Here is a 21,652-nt window from a genome sequence, read left to right as displayed (position 1 = left end):
TAATAATACTATATAGATCACCTTTTCCGCCTTTGTCAAATAAAAAATAGCCATTATCTGACGAATCTGGGAAATTGGGCATACAAAAATCAACTTTGATAAGACCCCTGGAACAAACCAGGAGGTGAAAGGTTTTTTTTATTTGACCATTTGATGCCTTTTAGCAATAACTTTAATATGTAGAACAGAAAAAGAAATCCCTAGGGCAGAAGTTTTGAAAAAATGTAAAAAATATGCAAAATTGATACATTTCAAGCAAAATCCCATAGGGTCCTATGTTAAAGATTAACAATCTTTGAGATGACCCCCTAAACAAACGGTGTGGTAAATGTCTTATTTTTTAATCTTAAAATAATAATTATATCAGTAGAAATTCATGTAAAAAGTTTCATCCAAAAATCTAGGGCAGAACAAATTAGACCCGGCCTCGTTAAAATCAAAGGGCATGACCCACCCAAAAGGGTGTTAGTTTGAAGGAGAAAACTGAAAAATTATTTTTTTAGAATGACAAGATTACAGGAAAGGACATTGTTCAAATCGTTGTATATATTCTTAAAAAACTGCTCTGATTTTCTGCAGATTTCTTGCAGACACCTCATATCTTGAGGCCGGGGGGGGGGGGGTTATCTTTAAAACTTTTTTAGTTAGTAATACCGTTCTCTGCTACAATTGGTATTATCGCTATGCATACGTCCAGATAACTTTAAGATAAATTTTAATTTAGCTATGTAATCATCCTGATAAAGTTATTAATTTCTTAATTTTTACAGACTGTGAGCTCCGAACCAATTACAATGTACATGTATATGGTTAATAGAAAGGGAAACAACATGCGCGTATTCTTCCTCCCCCTAGATCCGTGCATGAACAACTTAAGACCTGTTAAAAGGTGTGTGACGTGGTCCTCGCTCCAATGTATATGTTGACCAAAAACCTACAAACGGCTAGAGAAGGGGACTGATAAGTCTACAATAGCCTATTAATTTAACATTTCCAGTGATATATTCAAACTGTGTATCTCAAGTTATAACCAGCTGTGAATCAACGACCGAATGTTTACTGCAATATGCGTTCATCATTCTAGTGCCAAATGGACACATGTTCGCTTTTTTGCGCAAAGGATGCTGTGAGCATTTGGATTTACTCTTGTAAAGTGGTCAAATGACGAACAAGGATGATTCTTTAAGTACACGATCCTGTGCGTAGACATGAAATGGGCGTGGTCGCAATTCATCATAATTCGACAAACACGGCACATACACCAAATTGTTGTGGTAATTTATTCAATAAAGCATATAACTACACGCATGTACTCTAAAATAAGACATGATACTCTGATGTAAAAAAAAACATATATATATATATTCATCATATAAAGAATAAATATAATGCCACATATGAAAATGCCTCAGACCTACTAGTATACGCTGTGTTTACTTACAGTAAATCAGGATTTGTGCGATAATTGATTCCAATAACACCAATAATAGAAAGCATGTACAAAGTTTGACTGCTCCATGTAATAAGATGGCATTGCTTTGGCAACGGGGTAAAAACAATATGTCTGATTTAAGTTTGATATATTATGGTGCTTTCCTATGGAAGTGGTGATGTTTGATTTATCAAACTCTATTTACCTTCTTTATAAATAGCTCAAAGACGAACTGGTATCACAGTAACATTGTCAGAAAATGCATGATACAAAAAACAATGGAATTCAACACAGCATCACTAATGCCCCAACTTGTAGAAAAGAAATATACTTCTGTCTCTATAATAATACATAACAAATAATAAACGTTCAAAACTGTACAAAATCATTGTAATAAAAAACAACTCGCGACATCGCATCAACCATCTGTGATCACACTTATTATAATAAAATAACCTCCTAGACTATAATAGTACAGTATCTTACTATAGAAGGAAATATTTTTAAGGCCATGTGCCTTTGTTTGTAATATATACTTACATGTAAGTAGGAATTATCATTCACTACTCACATCCAATATGTCAAGAAATTCACCCATACTACAGTATTTTGACAATGAACAATGGACAATTGAGAGTCAGACAAATTGTTAACGCATTGCTAGAAGAAAACCAAACTAATAATATTATCACCTAAATGCTTTGCAAAATATATACACGTATTAGTGATCATTTGATATGGAAGTGCAAACATGTAAATTCGTTCATTTGTGCATAGCTTTGAATAAATAATTACATAGATTTCGTGGCCCCTTCAGGTTCTATTCCAGTCTCGTCGTAAAAGAAAGGACCCAGTAAGTCTTCGTCCGCCTCGTTACCCGAGTCAAGGTCGATGTGGTCATCGTCCGTGGCTGCCGTAAACTGGACGGGAGGAATTCCGCCTTTCCTCGGGTGTTTCCGCCGCACATTTAAATGATCTAGACCCGGAAGTTGGTTGCTTACCTCCCTTTCCTCGAGCTGTTCGGAGAAGTTCTCCGCCAGGTGCTTGTGATACAACAGATGACAGAATCGTCCGGAACGTTCCTGGCAGAGCGGGACGTTACAATAATCACACTTAAACTTGGTATAGATGAACCAGCCAGCTTTTGTGCGGATTTTGTTGGATAAACAAAACGCGCACAGTTTTTTGCAGCCGTGGATGACTGAAAGAAAGTGCAGGTTCTCGTTCGGAATTCCAAGACCTAACGCCGCCTTTGGTTTCCTTTTCTTCTCCGTTGAACAACCTACAAAAATAAATTAAATTTCATGAAACAGTTATTGTACACGTTATACCCCGTAATATGACATCTGTCCATCTACAAATCTGCATAGCTCGTTTCCAAATCTAATGGTTAAAATAAACTATTTATAATAGCTTGGCTAAAAAACTTTCTTCATTTATCTGATAGGTATACTGCATTTAAATACGACCAAATTCATTACAAATACAGTTTATGGTTGTTTTCTCAGTTAATTCTTATAAAGTGCACAATTACAATTAAACTGATACATACAAGTAATAAGATCATTTACTTCTCAAACTGTAAGCCTTAGCTTGGTGAAAATATTGGGCGACTTTCATATCAACTTTTCCATAAGCGTGAAAGTTAGATTTATCAATTGAACTTGCTAGTATCATCTTTGCACAATAGCTTCAAAGTGAAAGGCAAAGCTTCAGAAAGGATATAAATATAATTTCATTGCAGGCTTAACTTGCCGGTTGACACTCTCAGAATTTTTTTTAAGGTGCCTCACTACACCTTGAAATAGTTTCTCAAATCAGCAGAAAATTACTTGATTATGATATAAAGCATGATGGATAAGAAGTATATATATGTAAAATAGGCGAAAAAATGTGCAATTTTAGATAAAAAATGATATTTTCAAAAATTTCATTCAGTAAACATAAACAAAAGCCCCAGGTGGATTCGAACTCATGACCTGCGGTTCACAAGCCTGATACTTTAACCACTGATCTATGACGATATACATCTGCATCGATTGATACAAACAGTTTAACAAAACATTTCAATCGCCATCTTGTGACGTAGAGTCTTAAAAAGTATAAGTCTCGGTGTAGTGAAGTACCTTAAATCACATTTGACAAAGTACATTATGGACACAAAAAGTATGTGTGTAGATGAATGTTTCTTGGATTAACAAGCATAATGTTTTCAAAACGTTTTATTACTTTACTCCAAAAAGCAAAACATATTTAAGAACAACATATATGTAAATAAACTATCCACGAATTACATTAATGGCAAGAACCAAACACCCAATGAATACAAAACAAGGATCGTCATCAAATTACAGTCCCAGGCCCTTCACCTTCATAAACACACATCTTTACAGTAAGGTCCACTGCAGGTTAGGGTATTTACACAGACGACAAATCTCGTGGAAATCACGGAAACAGTTTCGAGGTGGTCCTTTGCACAACGGTATATCGCACACGGAACACTTGGCTCGCGTGCGGACGGCCAGGGTCCCATCATTAGTCCGTCGGCCCAAGTGTTTGCAAACAAGGCAATATTTCTGTTTTCCTTGCAAACTCTCTGAGACGTGTATTCGACTTTCGTCCATAAACGGTACTTCCGACTGCATTTTCATTTTGACAAAGTCATCAGCTGTCAACTGATTTTCCATCTCCACTAGCTGCGATTGTTTCCCCGCCAACTGATGTTGATCGCCCATTTCTTCATCTCCTTTCATGAATTCCGTACTGATAAACATCTGACCCAGAGAGTGGTCAACCATAGTTGTTGTCGTGTTCGACGCGTTTTCTTGTGACCTATAGGAGGCCGGGATTTGCCTGGGTGGGAACCGGATGTTAGACGGGTGGTCTGGACGGTGTTTGGAATGCGTCACGCCATGCCCTGCAAAACAGAAACAAAGAGTTATTGCCAGGGCATGGCATACATTGATCCAAATCAGGAACTGTCCAGTAGGGGGGCTTATGTACATCCGGTAAGGACTTAAGACCCAATCTACTTCAAACTACACCATGAACACAAACCCAGAAGGATCAATTTCAAGAGAACTTTTCCAATTTGCAACATGCGTTGCATTGCAATTAATATTGTTCATGATGTTTCATCATGGAAACATTAGAAACACCTAGTGTTACTATAAATGTACTGTTAGAGTTTTTCAGGGGGAAAGGACATGGCTTTAAATAAACTGCGTGTCTGCATAAAGCATCCCTTTTTTTAAATCTAGTTGAGATAATTCTGGCGATGAAGATCCATGATTGAAAAACAATCAACTGTACAACAAACACAATCTCAACGTCTAAAGAAAATTAAAAGCTCTAAAAATCCATAGAATTTATTAATAATCAACAAATACAGCACATAAGTATAGCTGATAAACTCTGTAATTAAGATACTATATATATATATATGAATATAAATCTGGCTATAACATGAGTTATACATATATAAACAAACTACCATATAAACAATGGCAGAAAATAATTATTCCTCTGCATGGAATGCCCTGTGTGATTTTTAAACATTGACCTATTCTACATACATGTAAGTCCACTCTAATTAAGTTTAGTGGAGATTTTACACAGAGACTGAACACAACCTATCAGTTTCAAATATTAGAAATCAATAAAAATTTTACAATCTATTGTGGCCTCTTTAATACATGGATTCTTAGTTTGCTCATTCACAGCTTGGGTTGACCCTGAGTATCACCAGAGTGCCTGCTACTGGTTTACTTTATATAGTTCATTTCCATCTCCGTACACTCAGAATACATTCACATTATATGTAAGCAAACCTGCTCCAATGACTAGATAAAACATGTAAGCAAGAACTTCATAAAAATATATACTAGAAATAACAAGAAATTTTAAAATATTTTTAGGACAATTAATGCAATTGTTTTATTAACTACTGTATTTACTATTTTCACCCAAGTTTTTTTCCCCATATCTTTGTCATCATTGCCTGTAGGCAAATTCAAATTGGGCTTATAAAAAATGGTAAACTATATTTCTTTATACTCAACTGTATTAATGTGAATCTTAACTTTTACAGATGAAAATGTATATGGTAAAAATAACTCTTTACAGTGAAAAAAACACCCTTTTGAAAAAATTCTTCTAATTAAGAAAAAGCTCTTAGATGTTTTAGTAAGCAATCTGATGATCAAATAAAATGACTTCTGTAGATGGTCTTAGAACCAAGTATGTACCAAAAAAAAATCCACTTACACTTGTTAAACTGGATAAAAACCTGTGCAAGCAATAATGACTTTGCATGGTGTCCATTTCTAGATGTAATGTGTATCTATAAGAACATATACAAGTGACCGACTGTCAATAGGAAAGCTTGATTTAATGAACCAGATGAGCTAAATATCACTGTGTATATCAGGTAAAAGTCAAATACTACAGTCCATCATCACGCCAACACCAGTGTTGTTTTTAATACATGCTTATTGATTACTTATCCAATTTTAGGTTGGCATCAATTGAGTTTATTTTGAGACTTTTTGGTAACTTTTCAAGTAATAGGATGATAACTGCAAAAGAGTTCTGGTTTTCTCCACAACAAACATGAAGAAAAAATGATCACTCTGAATCAAATTAAAAAATTACCAGGTATTGTGGAAATAAATATGATGTAGCGCAGAAAAAAAATGATGGGCACCACTTCTAAACTTCTTTATAATGATTTGCTTAAAAAAATGTTGTAATAAATTCTCATAATTTCATTATTCTTGTCTTCTTTTGTAGAAGAACTTTCCACTTTTATATAGACTTAAGCCTGTTTACAGACTTTGATAGGATTCGAACAGTTAGGTGAACAACTGAAATGTTTGGGGTATATATATATTCCTTTGAAATTGGTCAGGTGTGAAAATTTCTTGGAAGAAAAAAGTATCTAAATACTTTCATATTCGTACCTTGAAAACTCATGCAACCAGTGAGATTTCAAAAAGAATACCTCTAGGAACATATTCATTTCCTTGCAAGTACTGAAAATGCTGATACCTGACAAATAAGGAGAATAAGGATCTTTTAAATAAGAAGAATATAAAAATAAATGTAAAAAATCACCAACACCCATATTTTCACAATGTCAGTAAGTAAAGCATATAGAGGGAGCCACGTGCATAGCCATTGAGCAATCACATCTTCTGGTACAACTAGTCCTATCATGATCAATTTTGTTGTACATTGGTTTAAGAACCGGTTGTTTATATAAAAAAAAAAACAGCAGTATTTTCCTCATTGTTGTTGAAGGGGATCATTGATATCTGGGCTGATGATAAAGCGAGCGTTCACCCCTCTTCCAGGGTACTGGTACACAGAAGCATGACTCCATTTCAAGTCTGGAAATTTGAATTTCTTGTACAGCTCATGGAAGTCCCGGAAACAGTTCCTGGGCGGTCCTTTGCATAGTGGAGTATCACAAGCGTTACATTTGGCTCTGGTTCGAACCTTCAGTAGTCCTTCATTGGTTTTTCTACCCAGGTACTTGCAGAGAACACAGTTCTTCTGTTTTCCTTGCAGGCTTTCAGTACAGTGCACCTTAGAGTCACTGAATGAAGGAATCATACTGGACAACTGAACAAACTCAGTCTCAGTCATTGTGGATACCAGCCCACTAGCACAGAAGGCCTCCCCATCAGCCGACACTGAATCGTCTGTACTCTTTTCATCCTCTTTGCTCAACGCACTCTCTTTGTGATCCATTGAAGGGTCGTACTGTTTTTTCTTTTTGCGTCTGCTGCTGCCTCCATTGGGGGGAGTGACATACACAGAGAGAGGCGGGGGCTCTATGGGAGTCAGACCACCACCAGGTGGGGTGGAGTACAAAGCCAGTTGGGTCAGAACCTCTGTGGCCCGATGTGGTGTACTTATCCAACCATGCTCTGCAAGAGACAAGAGAAAGAGTTTCATTACAGAGCATGGCTCAGATGACACACACAACATGGAAAGCTTCTTCACATTCAAGCTTTGCACTTCATTAAGCCAATATGCTTACTTGTTTACAGGAGCAAGCTGCAGATAATCCAATAGATTACATGAAACGCATTTAGATGAAAGGCTTATATCTTAAAAAGCAATATGCAGCACACTTTGCGACTTGTTTTTCATTTACAAGAATTTTTTCATCCTTCAATAACCAATCTTTTTGTGAATGGGCATTATTTATCAATACTGCAGTGTTGTATTTATTTTCAAGACTTCTTACAACCCCTCTACATCAAACTTTATCACTGTAGTCGGGTTTTTTCATTATTTATTTCATTAGTTTTATAAAAAGTTTTCAGAAATAAACACCAGTCTACATCTATTGAGAAACAATGAAACAACAAAGTCCCAATGTCAGAAAACCAACATCATCAATTTCCATTGTGTGTACATCCTCACATCAATATACGGTAATATTTACATTTACCAGTGTCTTTGTATGTGATTTACCAGTGTCTTTGTATGTGATAACATTACGTATCGATTTTGTACTATATAACCCATAACTTCAAATGACACCTAATTGAGGCGCTAGCGGGGTTTGCTTATTTATATTTAAATTTTTAATCCTACGATGGCTTTAAATTATATAAATATAAGTAATAAGGAATCAGTCTTTGGGCTTTATTGGATTTGATCACGCCCCGACCGAAATTATCACCTCATAATACTCAAAGAATGATTCCTTATTCCTTAATTAACAATTGTAAACATTCCAAAACAGATTCAGATGCTTAATGTTAAATAAACTAATAAAACAAATAATACACACTGCCATTTACGAATTGGAATTCAGATACCTGGATTTAGTTTCCTATAAAACCTAGTATCATGATTCATCATGAATCATTTGATAAATTTTTCCTACTAATTCTACTTTCTTGAAACTTACAGCGAATATTTAAATGTGTTGTTGCCATTAACTGTTGGAAACCGGCAATAAATTAAAAGAATTCCATAAGGTAGTCCAAGTTGGTCACATGGTTTTCAATACAGAAAATGTAACATTTTGCCTTCTCTCGCTATATCAGAAAACTGGTTTCTTTCTATTAAATAGAAAAGCGATATCTAATACCATAACATCGGTAATAAGTGATTAAAATGTCTGCATCAGCATTCTCATTTGTATTGTCTGTTTTTATTGGTCCTTTATTTAAAGATCAAAGATATTGTTTGAGTATTTATTATAAAACAAAATTAAGTCATTTATAAATATACACATGCTCATCACAATAGGGGTCAGTGCATACCAACCACCATCATCAAAGCGCTTTATAATACAGTGAATACACAAATAACTCGGCCAAGAACATGACACATCTTCTTTCAAATCCAAACACTTTTTTTAAATAACTGGTTAGAAGGTAAATTCCCCATATTTATATTTCCGTTTCAGGTCTTCTTGAGACAAGTCGGGATGGCAGGATTTCAGTTTGTGGTAGCTCACAAAGCACCCCTGGCCGGTCCTGCACAGTGCTACATCGCACTCGGAACAAACGTAGTGCGACTTCACGGGCCAGCCTAGCTTATGTTTAGTGTTACGCATACTACAATAAACACAGGCCCTTTTCTTGGAACCGGGCAATCGTTTCAAGAAATGTCCTGGGAAGCTATGCCTGGATTCACTTTCTATCTCTGCTTCGCCCCATTCGTTCTCATACTTATCTGGAAGGAGAAACAGACGGAGCTCTTACACTTACAGATCTTAAGTGGAATTCCCTACTTTTTAAATATAAGAATTCATGCATATCTAAATATCTCATGTAATTAATTCTTAAAGATTAATTATATGTACTTAATTTATCTATTGATCAGTAAGAAGATACCGGTACATGAATCATTGAAGAAAAATATTGATTGGGTGTTAAAAGATAAACTGGCATTCTTTGTAAAAAAAATTTTGCACTTACTCTTTATTTCCTTTACATAACTTTCCAAAGTTCCTTAAATTGTACAAGATAATGAGAGTAAAATATTATTGTCAAATTACTTCTAAGCTTAGTGTGTTGAATTAAACATTTATGATAAGTAGAGCCAAAATTCACATTTTGTAATTTATTGTAAAAAGTGAGAAATCCATTACTCAATCAGAAATGACTTATAGTGATTGTATTGAATGTCACATATTTAAGAGAAGAAAGTGAATCCAGGAGTTAGATAGGCATGCTTAATACAAAGCTTATTCACTAGTCTCAGGCTGAAATGTTCACCATGCATGTTATATACAGAATTTTTAGGTGTCCAATCTCATTGGACATAAGCTAAACCATGTGTCCAATCTCATTGGACATAAGCTAAACCAATCAAATGCACTATCATTCAAGACTGTGCAAAATCAATTTGATGGGTTTACTGCACAGAATTTGAAGAATACTGATCAACAGGTGAAACAAAAGGGACTCAGATGGGTTGAAAGTGTGGTAACTCCTGCCAAGACAAATGGAATGAATTGTTACAACAGGATCTGATTCGGCTGCCACATTGGGTAGAGTTGACCTTGTCTGGTTTTTTCATTCAATTCTATGACATCCCATCTCCTGCAGTTGTTAGAGCTGTCATCTTAAAGCCAAGAGGGACAAGATTTCCATCTATTGACGGTCTAACTTGCCAGTGTCTACTGTGTCTTAGTCGGCCCATATACGAGACAGACACCAAGGCAATACACAATACACCATGTTATTGTATATATCAATGGAAACACATCAGGCAAGCATAGACAGTACACTACAGAGGCTACTCCTAGTACAAGTGTGTTAACCTTTATAGATGTATTGCAACAAAAACTAGCCTTGATGTTTGGCTGAGAGCAAATACCAGTGGCGGATCCAGCGCCGGCGCGCCGGGCGCGCGCCCCCCCGTTTGATTTTTTTTTTTTTTTTTTTTTTTGTGGATGATTTTTTTCTGATCATATAAAGTCATGCTTTACTTTAATATTAAATTCAATTTGTAAAATGAAAAATACAAAGATTTATAATTTGTAGGCATATTCATGTAGAAGTGTTCTTTCATTCGATATAGTTTAGTAATTACACCTATAATTGTGTACGATATTTTGAAGTATTTCTTGTTTTTATTTATTTTAATTATTTACGACCGACAAACTCATTGGTGCAAATTTTCTCCTGGACAATTATGACAAATAACAATATTATTGAGTAAAATTGCAAAAGCCTACAAAATGAACAAAATTTAGTTTAAAGTCTTATCCCAGATACAATGAAATAAATACTTCTTATTTGTAAGAGCTCAATTGAAACTTTCTGCAGCTTTTGTTACTTCAAAATTAAATGTCTCATAACATATTGGTAACATTTCTAGTGACTAAAATGACGGGAAAAAAAGTAAAAATTGGCCCTCCAGACAACATGATTTTGCCTTTCAAAATATCTAGATTTCAGGAGCTTCCGGGGGCTTCAGGAGCTTCCACTGGGGGCCTCAAGGCGGCCCCCAGACCCCCTGCCTTTAACTGCGCCCCCCCCCCGTTTTCAAATTCCTGGATCCGCCACTGAATACGCCATATATATATAAACAAAAGGTCTGGAATTTTATACTTCCATAATACTGTAAACCAAGTATTATACATATCATTTTTAATTCAGACATGGTCAATGGAGAGCTGATCTGAGCAAATTAATTTTTAATAAAAATTACAGGTATATTGAATGACAAGTTCATAACCTTGATATTCACGAGAAGGGGTTGCTCACGGTTATCAATGATATTTATCACATGCACATAACACCATTACTTGGTTTACAGTATTAAAATATATACCAAAGGAAGATAATGAATAAATGCTACATTTTTCCCATATCTGTACATTATTGGAAAGTCTTGTTTATGAAAATAAAATGATCTTTATGATCAGCAAAGTAGAAAAAGAATGAAACAATTTATATGAATTGGTGGCAAAAACCTGAATCGTCTGTCTTTGAGATGTACAGTGAAACTTGTCTTATCCAAACAACTAACAAATTAAACTAACTTCCAAAATGATAATTGGTCATTTGGTTAGAGCATAATTCAATTCAGAGAACAATGCTTACAAAAGCTTCAATTGCAGAGAGCTTTCCTTATATACTATTTTGGTTTTATCAATATTCCCTAATAAAAATTTTTCATGGATTTCATTTTTGAGTTGATTCACAAAATTTAATATTCATTGATGTGCAATTTCTAATAAAACATTATATTGATAGGATCACTGTCTACATAAACTGTGATTTCCATAAAACCCACAAATTCAGGCCCTGAGACCATAAAACTTGGACGAGCTCACTTTTCATCTCAGTCTCACTTATAAAAAGGGAATATATAGTGGAAAAGTAAGATTGAGATCAAAAGTGAGCTTGTCTAAGTTTTATGTTCCAGGGGCCTGACGCCCACGAATATTGATGAAAGCACAGTTTGTAAGGATCAGACAAGATGTACTGTACTAGAGTACAAAAGTCTACACACCTTTGAAGCTCGGATCCACCCACATTGTTTGTTCAGTACCAGGGGTGCCTTCCATGGACAGGTCCTCTTTGCTCCAGTCACCAGTGACCTCCCCCTCTGTGTCATCCACCTCAGAATCTCGCTGCCCTGTGTCATTGGGCTCGTTCAGTGAGTCCACATACATGTCCAATCCTGGGTTGGCAGCATCTTCCTCTGCTTCTTTTTTCACAATGCTCAGGTCCGGGTCACCTTGTTGAGAGCTGATATAAATTGATAACTTTTATCTCAAACTAAAGCTTTATATTTACCGGTACTTGCACTGTAGTTAGATTATTTTCAACAAAAGATTTGTACCATCTAGAATTACTAGTTTCTCAGTAAATAAACATTTTAAGCTGGAAAATGGATTAACTATGCTTTTCATACTATATTTGACCCTGTACCTTTTTTCTTTCTTTGAATCTGGTGTTTGGTAAGTACTAGACGCCCCAGCCCTGCTGGTCCGATTTGCTCTCTCTGATGGAACCATCGATGGTCTGCTGCACTGAGAGTCTGAGTTGGACTGTGTAGGGCTGCTGCTGGAGGCCAGGGAGTTTGAGGCTCTAGTCATCTGCTGTACTGTCTGCAAGGACAGAGGTTCTGGGGGCCGGTCGGGCCCTTTCGACCTCCGTATGGTGGGGATGTCATCATGATGTCTGGATGAAGCTGAGGATAATGTTCGATGAGATGTCAGAGCAGAAGCGAAGGGAGACTCTCTAAGACTAGATATGGAGCTGTCTGAATTTGCAAAATTTTCCAGAGGATTCACAGTGATGGAGTCAGGGGGGTGGTGGGAAAGGACAGCAGAGCTACTACTGCTAGCACTATTTTGGCTTGATTTATCTTTTGATATGTCGATCACTTGTAAGTCTGAGGAATTGTCTATATGGCTGGTGATCCCCACCGACACGGCCTCATCCACATTAACTGTGTTTGTTTCAGGGTTCAATTCTGTTTGCACCAGCTCGATGCTGTCCTCCACTATCTCCACTGGGTAGACAGGTTGTTTCTGGGAATTACTGTTCTGTCTCTGACTTGGTGTCAGAGCACTGGAATGGTTCACTTTCTCTTGATGTGCGTAGCTCTGTGCCATGGATAACCTATCTGCTATCACTGAAATATCAGAAGGACTCCCCATCCGGAAATGCTTTGGCCTTTTAGCACTCGGGCTTCCTGCTCTGAGGAAATCTGTAGCAGGTCTCTTCATTTTATCTTGCACTGTCTTCTGCAGGTCAGAAGACCTAACATGGCGGAATTCAATCATGTCATGGAATGTGTAGCGATATTGTTCATTATTAAAATTACTCGTACCAGTTTTCAAGCTTATGCACTTGCTAAAGTCTGCACAGCACTTAATGACACTGTCAACTTGTAACAATCTGGCAATTTTCTCCACTTCTCTACAATTTTCCTCTGTCAGCATCATGAAGCCCTCATACAAGTACTGTAGGAATGTGTTAATGGAATCTGCTGTGATGTCTGATGCTAGGCGAACCTCCAGGTGTGATCCTACTGATGACTTCTCCATAGACTGTAACATTGGGCAAGCGGCAACCAAGATTACCCGATGTGCCTGTAAACAGGATCTCAAAACAATGAAAGGCTAAAAACAATTATAACTAGTTTCTCAGGCACCATTGCATTGAGTAAAATGCTGAATAAGGAATAAAGCAATTTTTGGAATGTTAAGAAAAACATTAGTGAGTTATACCTATTTTCGTATCAATTTATGTCATATTATTTTGGGACCTATTTCTACAAGTTTCCAATTTCATTAATGACCTTCAAAATACATTGTTTTATTCATTTCTTAACATTTCCTATTACATGTAGTGATAAAATCCAGAACCATTGTCAAAGAAACTGAATTTATCATGAATAAAATCTAAAAATAGAAATATGGATATACTTTGATGATTGTTGAGCCCGATCTAATCATGGCGTCACAGAGGACCTGGCTCTTCCACATGGTGGACAGCTGACACAGCAAAGAGCTGGAGTGGATCTGGTTTGTATAGAACTTCTGGTAACAGTTTGACAACATGGTGGTGGCCCTTTGGTTTATTGCTGAACAGGTGTAAAAGGATCTTTATTGAACATAAACCTACAAAAGTAAAAAAGATAGTAAATTGATATGTCATTTGAAAAGAAAATAATGCTTGATAATGATAAAAAGGTTCTTTAGTGATGCTGAAAATAAAGGCCCATTGGATAAGCATATAAAAATAACTTCAAATATAAAAAAAAAAAGGCTTATCTTTTAATATAGACCTGATCCTTTTAACACTTAATTTCTGTGACATATTTTTGTGGTTCAAAATTTATGATACAGGGTTCTGGAAATATCATTTTCCTATTCTTAAGTAATGCCTCTACATTGTATATTACATAATTTAATAAATTCAATAAATATTGTTTAAACATTTACAATAATGGTTATGCTGTAAACTAAGTTCTCTATGCATCTATTTTTTCTGCTAAATGGACACTATCAAATTGATCTTTTTCTTCATTGCATGAGAAAAGAACAGGTCCATTACAGTCACTAGATTATGTCGCTGGTTTACCTACATAGCTTTATTCACCTAACATGAATTAAAGTTAATTTTAATGATGTCAGGCATATCTAAGGTTTAAAAGTTTCCTTCTCCGAAACAGTGCACACAATGGAAGCAAGCAATATCATCATATTTCACAAAAAAGATTAACTGATGCATGTTTAAAGTGTCAGCATTTACATTCACAATTGATGAAAATGTTATATGGGATATAATAACAACAGCGAGTTAGAGTTTTCAAGTAAAAGGGATGTTCATCATTCAGTGATCCTGAATTAAAAATAGATTACCATAGTCATATTTGAACGGTGGAAAAATGGGAGAGGGTCATCGCAACAATTTGTTACATATTGTCTATTACGGTACAATGTAAGTAATAATTGGTGTTGGATTATGATTATTACAAGAGAGTCATCAGTTTGGATTAAAACAAATATATATCTATACAGCTGGAATGTTTACTGGAGGAACTAAATCGCCAAAGTGGGGTGTGACCGGATTTTCATTCAGTTGGGCGATTTCGTTAATCTTGAAAAGGGAGCATAACTCGCGAGTCTTACTAAAACTACATTACTACATTTAACAATTACTAACCAAGTGTGTTTGTTAATTCGATAGATTTCTTCCAAAACATCCGATCCAAAGTATAATCTACATGTATGTAGCTGCTACAAAACAAATGTTATGGATTCATCTGACCCCCTCCCCATGGATCTCTGCCAATGGATGAGTTCATTCAAACATCTCAGCCGTTGCGTGAATGGTAAAGCAGGACTTCGCGCCATAATGTCTCATTCATAGTTTTATAGTTTTTGCACGCCGATTAGTGGACGAGTCCATTGGGATCATGCGAATACCCCAGAGCACACCGTGTGTTTAAATTACAGGCACGTAGCATCGGGGGTTGGGGTGAGGAATAGGGGCTGCTTCCCCCTTCCCACTTTTTTTGCAGCAGGCACTTTTCTTAACTTTATAGAATAATGGAAATATCATGGATTCCCCCTCCATTTTTGTAGAAGCATGTAATAAATGAAACTGCAAATAAGGAATTCTAATTGAATTTAAGTTACAGTTAGGGGTTTTTTCCCATGAATTTGAGAATTCACCCTTTTTTAATTGCTTGTCAAGATGATTTTGATGAAGCTGTCTCAAAAACATTCAAAAACAATGTGTTTGTATACCCTTTCATATTACATATGGTAGGAAATTTTTAAAAATGCCTTTCAGTTGATCTTGCACCTTAATATAACAAATACAATTTTAAAAAAAAATGACAATTTAATCTCTAGCTTTCAAGCTTACATCTACATGCACTTATATGATATGTGTACATGCCAAAAAAAATTGAAGTAATAAAATTATTTAATTTCAAGTGAAAAATATGTATATGTTCTAGATCAAGGAAAAAACTGATATTTTGTCGTTCTGTTTATAAATTTAAGATCAGCAGCGAAAATTAAAATTCATTTCTGATAAGATAGCCTAATTGATATATGCATGCTTCCATTGAATAATTTTGTTTAGTCAGGCAAGCTTTTTGGAAAGCTATTACTTGTTTTAAACTTTAAATTGGTTTACAGTTATATTTCATCAAATGAGAAAATTTTGGTCAATCTGCCAAGGGGTACAACTCATAAAAATTGATTGCTTCATTTTCTCAGGAGGAAAAATGTATCAGCTTATTGCCAAAATGATACATGCCCCCTATGGAATAACTATGTTTAGTCGGTTAAGCTTTTTGGAAAGCTATTACTTGTATCTTTTTTAGCTTTACTGGGATTACACTATATCTGTTTCCAGTTTCTGAACTATGCCAAGCACCTGTGAACTATGTCGTCCAACGAACGATCGAAGACTTTCGAATTTCCAATAACACTTAAAAGCAACATAACATTGGAGATATTGTCACGCTAAAACTGAATCAATTTACATCAAAACATTACCACTCTCCGATAATAAGCAGGGACGTCCGCTTTCTACAGACGGTCAGTGCAGGATTTGTTCCGCCATTGTTCCTTGTGTGTGTCAAAGCCTCCACTAATAACCCCAAAAAGTACATATCCCTGTAAGCATACAAATAACGTAATCAAAGACCGACCGGCTTTGAAAAAAAGAATTACTTGAGCATTTTCTACACAAGAATTATTCAGGTATATGTTAATTTATAAAAGATTATATCGGCACTTACAGATAGATCGACAGTATTTTTATAATAAACATTAGTGATTTCACATGGAATAAAGTATTTGTAATTTGTAAAATCATTTATTCTAAAAATCATGTGAATAAATACCTTGCCTATATAACAATTTCTATACATAAAAATATGTAATAAATATTCCACTGATTTTTTTTTCATTCACCGATCGTATTGTAGAATTAATTATCTACCATGTCTACAGACATTTTTGCTGATTTTAGCCAATCCTATTCTGTGTTTACAATGTTACATGTGCATGATGTGGGGGTCATGAGTTGAGCAGATGATCATGAAGAGTCACAGCACTGTAAATATGTTTTAAGTAATTGTACAGCATATGATTCTATAAACATGTCCCTTACAGTTTAAATTTTTACATAAACACAACAGTGACTGAAGTTTCATTGGTGACACACACCAAAGACATAAATAAATGTTACATACATATATACTGTACATGTATATATTCTGTAGAACATTCATTTTGTCCTTTAATTTCATATTTATTGATATACTGGGGAAAATGCTGATTTGTGATAATTCTTAGATAGAATGTTCTGTCGTTAAAATGCAGATGGTATTCAATGATATACGCGGTTAACGTTTGGTAAATTATCTTTATATTGATAGATGCTTAGTATTTTTTGTATACTGTAAACCAACTTTTATTTGCGTGGGAGAAATGTTTGCGAGATTCGCGAGAGCCTCTTCCTCGCAAATATTTCTTGCCACGAACTGGTCTTTGCCGTACAATCGTTTTATCGGTAACGAACCAGTATGTGGTTTCGTCATTCATGCGACTATTATTATCGGAATTCCAAATGTTTTTCTTTTTTGTTTAAATCACGTTTCTTTGTCCTTCTAAAATGTAGTATCAAACTTCCTAAAATATAAAGAATGAATTACAGAGATAGTAATTTTAATTTTAACACCCTCTCCATTTTCATAGTTTCAAACAGTTTTCCAGTATCGAACCAGGTGCCCTCTATCACTTCTGAGCGAATATTTTGGGGCGGAATCATTTCAAAAATACGCTAGAGGTACATGTCAATAGACTTATAAATGTAGAAGGAAAAATAGTTTTGGAAATATGTTATTTAAACAAATAATATGATCATTTATTTTTATCATACCGTTTTCCCGTCAAATTGAAACTGGTCTTGAACAGTTTTCATTTTGCGTTACTTTATGAAATTTTATTTTCATGAAAACACTATATAATAGTAATTGATGATAAGTAATTGCCATTTGCCTTTGTTTTGCCCTTATATCTATCATTATATCCAGCCAAATAATACTTCTATTGCAATGAACCAAAACTAGGAAAACTACATGTGGTTCTATTTGAAGTCGTAATTTCATTCAAAGCTCCATTAGCATTTGATATGATGCATAATCTTATTAAATTGATTATAATTAATAATTATCCAACAAAAAGGGGTCAATAACAAACTTATTTTCATAGTTAGGTTTAATTGTGTTCACACTTTCGTTTTTTCTGCCATGCACTTCCTGCAGCTCATATTTGGGTCACCTTTTTATTTTGTAAACAATACGGTAAATAGTCGTGCAAATGTCAAACAACTCCACACACTGATAGAATATTTATTTCTGTATTATAATTACCTAGCTTAACTTCGTTTTTCACCAATAATTTTTTTAAAAATTATTCGATACTGGCAAATATTTGTTACCGGTAAAACGACTGTATGGGTGTTATATCATTACGAGTGTGGTTTAAGCATGGTTGTGAAAAAAAGTCGTCGCGAACCAGTTTATCTCCGGCAAATTGCAAAATAAAATCGTCGCGAATAAAAGCTGGTTTACAGTAAATATAATCATGATAATACTCCTTCTATTATATGCACTTATAATATTCAATGCATGCTATATTTATTGCAGCATAATACATTGATAAGTTTCATTCTTTGTTTTAAGAATAATCTTTGATTTCCCATCTCTCGGTCCCAGTCAGTGGAAAATGCTCCCTGCAATTCCTAATTTATTTGTGAGATCATCAAGGAGGATACCAGCACTCCGATCATTTCATGCAGTGGCTGTAAATTGTGCAGATCCAGAAAAACCAAAACATTCAAATGTACGTCACAGAAAAAATCCACCATTTCGGACACATCAACAACTTCACCTTCGCAAAATATCATCTGAGTCTTTTCGAGGGACATTGACGCACATTGCTACAGAATATTTCGGACCAGATGCACTGTTTGTGAACACAGCAATGAAATTTTTGACTTTCTGCCATGATCACACTGGACTGCCCTGGTGGGCAACAATCTGTGTGGCCACTGTTGGTCTGAAAGCTTTTGTTGTCTTTCCTCTATCGGTACACGCAAGGAAAGCTGAAGGTAGGCGGAGCCTGATGAATGAAAAAATGGTAACAGAACTTCTACCACAATTGGAGAGGGAGGTGCGAGCTCTTGCCAGAAGCAGAGGATATACCCAGCAGGATGCTAAAAGTATATTTAATGCTAATGTAAGTATCAGCTAGTGATCAATACATCAACAATAAAGAATGTAGGTGTACATGTATCATCTATTTACAGTCTTTTCAATATAAAGAATGATATATTTCTTTAAAACAATACAGAAGAGGTTGCAATGTTTTGGTCAACAAGCCAAAAGTATTTTTACATTACAATTTGCCTGATTTCGTCTCAATATGTTTGTACATAAAACCTCACCTGAAATTCAGAGATGATAATGATTTTACAGGTTACATTATGTGATTTTGAATTAAAAATATATATCTGCAGAAAAAAGGAATCAAATAAACCTTACAAACTTAAATCTAGCATACCAAAATACATGTCCTTTTTTATGACTTTTATTGTCGACTATTATTATGACTATTATCGAAATATTGTATAAAATCCACCGTATTATATTTATGTAAAATAAAATCCACTTTCAGAGAAATAAGCTTGTAAGGGAATACTACATTAAGGAGAACTGTCATCCATTGAAAGGATTTGCCTCCGTTCTTGCTCAGCTACCAATCTGGCTATCGCTGTCTTTTTCTCTGCGACATCTGTCAGGCTCCTTTTATTGGGCTGACAAATCTCAAGGTATATATCTCATTCTTTCTGTCACATCTTAAGGAGGTATAAAACTCATTCTTTCTGCTTTTTAAATGTCACAACTGTAGGAGGCTTGGTGGTCAAAAATAATTACCATGAGATCAGCTATCTTAAATTTTAGATAAAAATGATTTGTTTAGCTATTATTAAGTGAAGGAAAAATCCATAAATTTTTACTTAAGTTTGAATTTTTTCCTATATCTTTATACAGGGGTCTTCTTTTTAAGGAGATTTATATGGTCTAAAAATGGCTATGACCACCCAGCCCTCTTAATAAATCATGAGATTCTCAAACCAAAGGGTGTGTTAAGTGTTGAGACATTTACAGGTTTCAAATTTTTTCAGTAATGCATGCATGCTTTCAGGATCTAATAAACTTTGATCATCAAAGATGGGTACATGTATCTCTTTCAGCTGCCCAGTATATGGCTGAGGGTATGAAGACTGAGGGGACTCTGTGGTTTTCTAATCTTTTAACTCCTGACCAGTTGTATATTTTGCCTGTAATTCTTCTCTCTACAAATTTAACCATAGCTGCAGTAAGTCTTAAGCATACTGTAGATTCCTAATTCAACATGAGGAATTAATATCCGTGTAAAATCGCGATAAGCAGAAAACTCTTGCAGAATTTTGAAATCACACTTTTATTTTATTATTCGAACAGAAGTAAACTTAATGACACTTATAACAAAAAAAAATCAGCATTCCCGATTTTATATTCTCACTATTTGTTGCAAATCGGTTGAATCGTAGAATTAAGTACTTGCGTAAAATGAGGAATCTACAGTACTGTGTCAATCAATTGATGTATTTATATGTGTCATCATCATAAGATTTTATATGAAGAAACAATACTGTAACAGTCACCTGTGGGGTTTTTTTAATTGCAGATTAATCTATATGATATCAATAGATTAAAGAGAGGCGGTGTGGCTAAGGTCCTAACAGGGGTAATGATGTTTTATTCTGTGGCTATATTCTCAATCAGCACACTTATGCCTTCAGTAAGTAGGAATCTTTGTCTTTTCCAAACATTTTCAGAATTATAAGGAATTGTTTATTATAAATATTTTAACATATTTGAAAGCAATTTATTTGATTTTTCATAATTTGCAGTGTTTTTTAAGCCAATTTTCAAGATTCGATTATGCATAACATGCAAGCTGTATGTTGTTTTCAAATCATGGTTTCTAGTTGCACCATACTTCAGTGTTTTGTTGATTTTAGTTTTCTCTCTTTCTCTCAGTGTATCACTTTCTACTGGTCTGTGTCGGCACTGTGCAGCCTTATTCAGCTGTTGTTGCTCAACAATAAGAAGATTCAGGGTGTCCTAAATATTCCAGGTCTGGAACAACTCATGAAAAAGAGAATTCAAAGTAGTCAACAAACAGAAGACAGTGACAATTCTAACAAATAAAATCAGAGGTCTTTCATGTGTTATAAACATGTGTGTATTGGAGATTTCCAATATAAAAATTGCTTTCAAAAATGTTTCTTTTATATGGTAGATAAACATGTCATGAATCATATAAGTGTTGTCTGTATGTTATGTTATGAAAAAAAGGTGAAAATTAAAACATTTGTTGCTATTGTAATACAATTTCATGCCCATCATAAAAACAACCTCTGTCTAATGTGTGGTAATTAATGAAATCAGCAGTTTCATAAACAGATAAATACATGTACCTGTACATGTATTTGATAACATCCTGATATCTTTAATTTAATGAAATTATCACCTGTGATATGTACTGTAAATAAATGTGAAATACTATTGTACTCTCTTTGTTGTGAGCAAAAACACCTGACATTATGTAGGAGGTATTTTTTTTCATTAGGAGAAAAATAAATG

The 21,652-nt window shown here is 34.9% G+C and overlaps 2 protein-coding genes across 8 annotated transcripts; one reads left to right on the top strand and one right to left on the bottom strand.

The window, feature by feature from the left end:
- Positions 1-1,266: 1,266 nt before the first annotated feature.
- LOC105317338 (serine-rich adhesin for platelets) lies at positions 1,267-16,584 on the bottom strand. Of its 5 annotated transcripts, XM_020062824.3 has the most exons (6): positions 16,446-16,584; positions 13,854-14,048; positions 12,349-13,517; positions 11,927-12,165; positions 9,379-9,411; positions 8,636-9,133 (listed from the first exon to the last, which is right to left on the bottom strand). In XM_020062824.3, exons 2-6 carry the CDS (start codon positions 13,986-13,988, stop codon positions 8,826-8,828), a joined length of 1,884 nt encoding a protein of 627 aa, XP_019918383.3. In that variant the 5' UTR covers positions 13,989-14,048; positions 16,446-16,584; the 3' UTR covers positions 8,636-8,825. The 5 variants fall into 5 exon arrangements, with proteins under 5 accessions (XP_011412250.3, XP_011412249.3, XP_011412248.3 ...); XM_011413948.4 differs by lacking the exons at positions 8,636-9,133; positions 9,379-9,411 and adding an exon at positions 1,267-2,714; XM_011413947.4 differs by lacking the exons at positions 8,636-9,133; positions 9,379-9,411 and adding an exon at positions 3,639-4,349.
- A 337-nt stretch (positions 16,585-16,921) lies between these two features.
- Positions 16,922-21,568, top strand: LOC105317339 (cytochrome c oxidase assembly protein COX18, mitochondrial). 3 transcript variants are annotated; one of them, XM_011413950.4, is made up of 6 exons: positions 16,922-17,009; positions 18,641-19,196; positions 19,635-19,788; positions 20,215-20,339; positions 20,691-20,804; positions 21,047-21,568. In XM_011413950.4, the coding sequence occupies exons 2-6, from the start codon at positions 18,684-18,686 to the stop codon at positions 21,215-21,217; spliced, it is 1,077 nt and encodes a 358-aa protein (XP_011412252.2). In that variant the 5' UTR covers positions 16,922-17,009; positions 18,641-18,683; the 3' UTR covers positions 21,218-21,568. The 3 variants fall into 3 exon arrangements, with proteins under 3 accessions (XP_011412252.2, XP_011412253.2, XP_065940991.1); XM_011413951.4 differs by having other exon boundaries at positions 18,605-19,196; XM_066084919.1 differs by having other exon boundaries at positions 16,926-17,009; positions 18,674-19,196.
- Positions 21,569-21,652: the final 84 nt, after the last annotated feature.

This window comes from Magallana gigas, chromosome 5, assembly GCF_963853765.1.
Source record: "Magallana gigas chromosome 5, xbMagGiga1.1, whole genome shotgun sequence".
In the NCBI taxonomy this organism is placed as follows: Eukaryota; Metazoa; Mollusca; class Bivalvia; order Ostreida; family Ostreidae; genus Magallana; species Magallana gigas.
The sequence above is the reverse complement of the archived record's forward strand: the minus strand, read 5'-3'. Positions and strand labels throughout refer to the sequence as shown.